Genomic DNA, 6,162 nt, shown 5'->3' with positions numbered 1-6,162 from the left:
GGGGGTGGGGTATATTATCAGTATTCGTTAGGACAGAGCTTTTAGACTTTTTAAAGAAGTTTTTACTTTGTTTTGCCTCGAAACTACAGAAAAAGAAACTTAAATGATTATTTAATGGCTCAAGTATCTTCCAAAAGTCTTTTAATAATATAACTCTACAAATACAGTGAATTCAATTTGTATGCAAGTCAATCAATTTTATACCTCCCTAGTAAGTGTTATTTTGTCATCATGCATGATGCAGGCATTGTAAGCAGCGGACTAACTCAATCGAAGTAGAAAATCATCCACATCATTTTCTTCAGGCGCAGTGTGTGATCCAAACGTTAGTTCATGTTTCATCTAACCTGTCTTTTAGGAAGGCTTACTTCTTCAGTACAAAGGGTGATGACTTCAGCTGCTAAGCCGATTGTTATCTTTGTTCTTGGCGGACCGGGCGCCGGGAAAGGAACTCAATGCGAGAGAATAGTAGAGGTATAAATTAAAGCTTACTTGTACGCGCATTATTTGTATTCTTGATGTGCGGTCTAGTTATGCAAACGTGGTGCTGTAATTGATATTATGAGAGGTCCATTAGTTAAACTTTGAATAATATTTATATCTGGGATTCTTTGTGATCATTAAAACAAAGCCATCGAAACATTATTTTCCAAATAAACGCGATTAGGTTTTGTTCAGATTTTTAATAGTAAACCAAGTGTTTTGGTTCCTAACTGTCTGTCCCCAGTAATAATAAGCTTAACATTTCATTCTTTTACCACAAACATTCTATCCTTGCTTCATTACTACTGTCAAAGCTTTTCATGAGTTCTCAAATTAACTCTTTTTAGACTTTATTTTCAATTTTTACCGGTAGATGACTCACTATTTGATTATTAAACAGGAAATTTGATTCCTTAATTATTAAAAGGACTAGGACAGAATGAACATCTTAGAGAAGTTCATATAATATGAGATTCTCTACTCTAGTCCTTTCTTCCCGTGCTTGCTTCTCTTCTTTGCTCTGCTCTGCTCTCTTCGCCTTTCCTTGCCTTGCATCTCTTTTCTACTAGACTAGTTGCGTGCCTTTCCTTTCCTCACAGCACCTCTCTTCTTTGTGCTACCCTTGCACTCTGCTCTCCTCTCAGCCTAACTCCTTTCCTCTATCTCCTCACGTCGTACTTTGCCTCACCCATTCACTCCTTTCCTCAAGACTGTTCTTATGCAACAACAACAAAATCAACTTTTTGAATTTCTATTTATTTTTCTAGGAATTTGGATACATTCATTTATCAGCAGGTGACTTGTTACGAGAGGAAAGAGCTAGTGGGTCAGAGAATGGAGATCTTATAGAGTCTTGTATCAAAGAAGGGAAGATTGTTCCTGTGGAAATTACCATCAGCTTGATTGAGAAGGTACAGAATGGGATAGACAACGATTCATAGTACAGTTATCAGTTCAGGGGTTTCATTAAGAGGAAGTACAGTGGCATCATGGTTAGTATGCTCACTTCTGGATCGAGCAGTCCGGGTTCGAACCCTGCCCGGGAACATTCCATTGTGTTCTTGGGCAAGACACTTCACTGTCACAGTGCCTCTCTCAGCTCAGGCCTATAAATGGGTACTGACAAATTTCATGCAGGCGGGAGGGTAACCATGTGATGGACTAGCATCACATCCAGGGGGAAGTAGAAATACTCCTAGTTGTGTCATGCTACTGCAACCGCAGATAAGGGCCGGCCTAATGAGCCACTTGGCTCGTATGCAGACTTTACTACAGAATGGGATACACAATGTTTGTTATTTAGTTCAAGGGTTTCATTAAGGGTCGGATACTGGGTTATCTGCACATGAATACCTTGAGTCCAGCCTTATATAAAAATCAGTTAATTAATATACCTAAATGATAGAAATTATTGTTTTTGTTTTCTAGGCAATGAACAAAAATAGTGTCAAAAAATTCCTTATAGATGGATTTCCAAGAAATGAGGATAACCTTCAAGGATGGAAAAGGGTGATGGAAGGAAAAGTTGATGTATCATGTGTTTTATTCTTTGAATGTGCAGAAGATGTAAGTAGATTCACATTAAAGCATTACAAAATGCTATGTGTTGTTCTAGAAAAATCCTTACCCGTCCCATGGTGGTTATAAGTTTGAACACCCTCCCCTCCCTCTGGAAATTCAAGTTTTGGTTCATACTTTCTTTTTAAAATTTCCGCTTTTGACTAGGTGAAAGTTTGAGAGTACATGTAGGAGCTGGTACATAAGAAAACCAATTCAAAAATCTCACAGTTGAATAATATTTTATCATAGGGCTGGTTTTAATTTATCTTCAATTTGCTAGGAGTGCATCAAAAGAATAATGGAACGGGGAAAGTCCAGTGGGCGATCTGACGATAACATTGAAAGTCTTAGGAAGAGGTAGGTGTTAAACAAGAAATCTTCAGGGTCAGGGAACTTCAGATTGCAATGCAAGTAAAAGATCAAGAATGAGTTTGATTTTAGAATTTTAATCCAGTTACATTCCAGAGGCCTTACTCTTCCCTGTAATGTTGCTGACCTGTGGAAAAGGAGGCAATTACAGTTAGTTCTAGCCCAGCTATGTCCAACTCTGTTTTCTCAAACTATCTGCTATCTCAAAGTCAGTCATTTGTTATCCACTGACTTGACATGCTGTGTTAAAACTTTCCATCTTTTTTAGTTATACTGTGTATAGGCCGCACCCCCATTTTGCACAGAAGTAAGTGCAGCCCACACACATGGTAATAGTAATTGCACTTAAGTCTTGATCATCATCAAACATTTCCAGACTTGCTGAGATCTATAATAAATTAAACTGTATGATATTTCCATTTTCTTTGCTAGATTCTATACATATGAAACACAAACTATGCCAATTATAGAACATTATCAGAAGCTAGGACTTGTTAGAAAGATTCAAGCAATAAAATCTCCAGACGAGGTAAGGCTAAGTAACATGATATTTCAAAATTAATACAGAGTTATCATCATCATCATCGTCGTCGTCATCGTCATCATCATTGTCATCATGTTTTATTTGCCACACCAGAAATAAAAAAAACAGCAAACAAAAAGGCAGCAAGGAGACTTCCAAAAAGCTACCAGACTTACATGTATAGCAGAGACCACCTCAGCTGTTGATGTAATGATTACTGTTAGTAAATATATTTGTAAAATTTAAGTTCTGTGGGTGCAGCATGACCAATTTACCATTATTTCATTAGACATTTAATCATCTTTTGCCGTAAAGTTGGAAGATCCATTTGGCAAGTTGGCATGCAGAAAAACTGAGCCCCAGGTGCCATAATTATGTCGGCAGAGTTTCTTGGTTCTCATACAATGCTGTGACGGTTTTTTCATGGTTCTTCTCCCTGTTGTAAAGTGAACATTTCCAAATTTCAATCTGACCAGGACAGAGGACCTGCATAAAAACAAGCTTGGGTTGATATACATAGCTTCCCCTCTGAATTATGTTTTTGACCTCAAATTCTCCCCACTAGCATTTAATCACAATGATAAGAGACCACTAGAGAGAATCTGCATGTTAATAGCTGTTTTTTTTTTTGCTCCCTTTTGATACATGTAGGTATTTGAGGAAGTTCAAAGTGTACTCAGAAGCCTTGGTGAATGAGGTCTACTCCCTTAGCTCTCTTTTTAATTAGCTTATGCAACATCTAATAGTTAAGAATGGTTTTGTTGTGTTATCAATAAGACCTGGTTAATAACACATGTACATCACACATTGTAGTTAATTTATCATTTTAGTTACTCTAACTTGTAATGTGCAGTGGCGTGGTAGGGGGGAGGAGCAGGGGGCAGGGGGATTAAGCGAAGGGTCAGCCACCCCTTAGAAGTTTTACTAGTCAAGTTCCATCCTAGTTTATTATTAATATTATCATATATAAAGAAATGTGGCACTTGCTACCTAAAGGTACTTCTGAGTGTCATTTTATCTAGAGGAAGATTTGCTCAATTGCTTACTTTTTTGCCTCATTGGCATATGACTTTGTCTAAAAAGGAACAGAGCTTGTGAAACTTAGTAATTATCATGAAGTTTTTAGCTTTTTGGGTGTGATTTTGAAGGAGATATTTTGCTTAAGCATAAGTTTTGGGTGGCAAAAGTGCTAATGAGCCCAAACACTTATTGTAAAGCTTTCATATTTCAAACCTGTCTCACAAAAAATTAATTATTAACTACATTGCACTCAAATTTTCTTGGAACAGTTAACCATGCCATGCCCTCTCAATATTCAGAATCAATATTTTTGTAGTTTAATCAGAGTCTGAATATGTAAATGTGGCCAAATAATGTAAACAAACACTCCCCCACATTTAAATTTTTGGTTGGTTTAAAAGTTTGTAAACCAGTTTGATTCGTAGTGTCCGTTCGTTAGTGAGACGGCTCTAAACTACAGTCAAATAAATTTTAACTGGTGTAAAAAAAATCCTAACAAAAAAAAATTTAAGCCATGGCAGGAACACATACCTACAGTTTTGTCTGTGTGTACTACTTAAAAATTATTATTAATATCACATGTGGGGCATTTCATGGTTGGTTTGTTTTAATTACCAATTATTGATTTAATATAATTCAATGACACAAAATAAACTACACACAATTTTGAATTTCTAAATATTTTATTGTTAATAAATTATTCTTTGGTTCACATTTATTTTCAAACTTTTGCTACAAATGTAGTCGACCATTGGTCTCTATATAAAGTAACAATACTGCACTTAACCCTCTGAACAATAGTTTGTCATGTGTCAATGGGACTTATTAGTCGAGTGATCAGATGGTGTTAACATTTTATTCCTATCAATCATGATGGTTTGGCAGCTTGATGTTGCAATCTTTTGAACCCACGTCGATCTTCTTGAGATAAAAATGACACTTCCCCTGTAGACAAGAATAACAAAAAAACAAAATGTGACATTAGAACCATAGACCGTTATCAGTCTTAAATCACTATTCACATAGCAAACTTTAAAGGAACATGTAATCACAAAGGAACCTACTACAAAAGTGTGACATAAGAGAAGAAAGTTTTGAAAGTGCTCAGATTTTGATCTACAGTACTGTTGTATTTTATTCATCTGGATTCTTCGATGGATAAAAAATGGAATGCAAAATGATAAAATATATGCAAGAAAAGGCAAGATAATAATAAGAAGAACACAAGCAAAGTAAAAATGTGTAAATTAGGTGACTATTTAGGTGGAAATTCCACGCCACGCCTGGCAAGCATAAGCAAACAGTTGGCATATTAGTAAGCATTCCCTTTGGGATCAGCAAGTGATCAACGTTGTTAGTATTTAGTGTAAATCTGTAATATTTCTTCCTCTTTCTTCTATTTACCTCCCTGTCACATACGGTCTTAGGCAATGAAGACCCAGTTACCCCCAATTGAGTTGGTGTGTATTAAAACACCAGAACATCATTTGTCGTGAAACTTAGTTGTTAGATTACCTGGGAGTGCTGCACAGTTGCAACTTCTTCTGACTTCCAATGCCTGCCATACAACAACAACAACAAAAATAAATTTTTCATTGAAACCCTTTAACCATAAATATCTTATAATACATGCAAGATGTGTTCCTCCCAGGGGGGTACTCCCTTATATGGGCTATATAGGTATGTGTGGCCCCAATCGATAAGACCATAAACAAAAGCCTGTCAAAAATTATGTTTAGGGCAACTGTGTCAGCTGCAATGGTCATAAATAGGGTATCAAATATTTGGTCTGGTGATAAAAAAGGGTAGGGAAAACCACAGATTTTGGTCATAAATAGGGTAAGGGTTTTGGGCAGCAGCCGCACACCCCCACCAAATTCTTCAGGGAGTACCCCCCCCCCCCCTCCCCTCCCTGGGTGTTCCTTCTGAATTTAGCAGCTGATCACCTGAAGATTTTCATGCCTGTTGTTCAGGAGCAAAAAGGATTCATTTAATAATTCACACAATTAGGAGCAATGACTGTACTTGAAAATAGTCGTCACCCATTGAGAATGGTGATTATGGTAAATGCTTTGGACTCCAAAACGTAACCCATGAGTAAGTCATGTCAAATAGTTCATTCAAGATGACTGTACAAGCTTGACTAAATTAAAAACAGAATTTTTAATTAGCTTTGTAAGACTTTATAAGTTAAAATCAGTGGCAGT

General features: G+C 36.6%; 2 protein-coding genes across 3 annotated transcripts in view; one reads left to right on the top strand and one right to left on the bottom strand.

Moving 5' to 3' along the window:
* Nucleotides 1-252: 252 nt before the first annotated feature.
* On the top strand, nucleotides 253-4,634 carry LOC110048564 (UMP-CMP kinase-like). Its single transcript, XM_020754333.2, has 6 exons — nucleotides 253-474; nucleotides 1,251-1,394; nucleotides 1,912-2,049; nucleotides 2,324-2,400; nucleotides 2,845-2,941; nucleotides 3,587-4,634. Exons 1-6 carry the CDS (start codon nucleotides 334-336, stop codon nucleotides 3,629-3,631), a joined length of 642 nt encoding a protein of 213 aa, XP_020609992.1. The 5' UTR covers nucleotides 253-333; the 3' UTR covers nucleotides 3,632-4,634.
* Nucleotides 4,620-6,162, bottom strand: part of LOC110048560 (metalloendopeptidase OMA1, mitochondrial-like) — a 6,773-nt gene continuing 5,230 nt past the window's right edge. For both annotated transcript variants that reach the window (XM_020754329.2, XM_089287306.1), the window contains 2 exons: nucleotides 5,471-5,513; nucleotides 4,620-4,900 (listed from right to left, as the gene is read on the bottom strand). In XM_020754329.2, the coding sequence (XP_020609988.2) occupies nucleotides 4,824-4,900; nucleotides 5,471-5,513 (120 nt within the window). In that variant the 3' untranslated portion in view covers nucleotides 4,620-4,823. The remainder of the gene's footprint in view (nucleotides 4,901-5,470; nucleotides 5,514-6,162) is intronic.

Source organism: Orbicella faveolata, unplaced genomic scaffold, assembly GCF_042242905.1.
Source record: "Orbicella faveolata isolate gen_17 unplaced genomic scaffold, um_ofav_v1 contig_14, whole genome shotgun sequence".
Classification (NCBI taxonomy): domain Eukaryota; kingdom Metazoa; phylum Cnidaria; class Anthozoa; order Scleractinia; family Merulinidae; genus Orbicella; species Orbicella faveolata.
This window is presented reverse-complemented; position numbering and strand designations above follow the sequence as displayed.

Bases quoted from the DNA above. Each gene is read 5' to 3' on its own strand.
- LOC110048564 (XM_020754333.2), top strand. From the start codon at position 334: ATGTTTCATCTAACCTGTCTTTTAGGAAGGCTTACTTCTTCAGTACAA. The intron at 2,050-2,323 runs GTAAGTAGATTC...TCAATTTGCTAG, and splicing joins TCTTTGAATGTGCAGAAGAT to GAGTGCATCAAAAGAATAAT. The intron at 2,942-3,586 runs GTAAGGCTAAGT...TGATACATGTAG, and splicing joins CAATAAAATCTCCAGACGAG to GTATTTGAGGAAGTTCAAAG.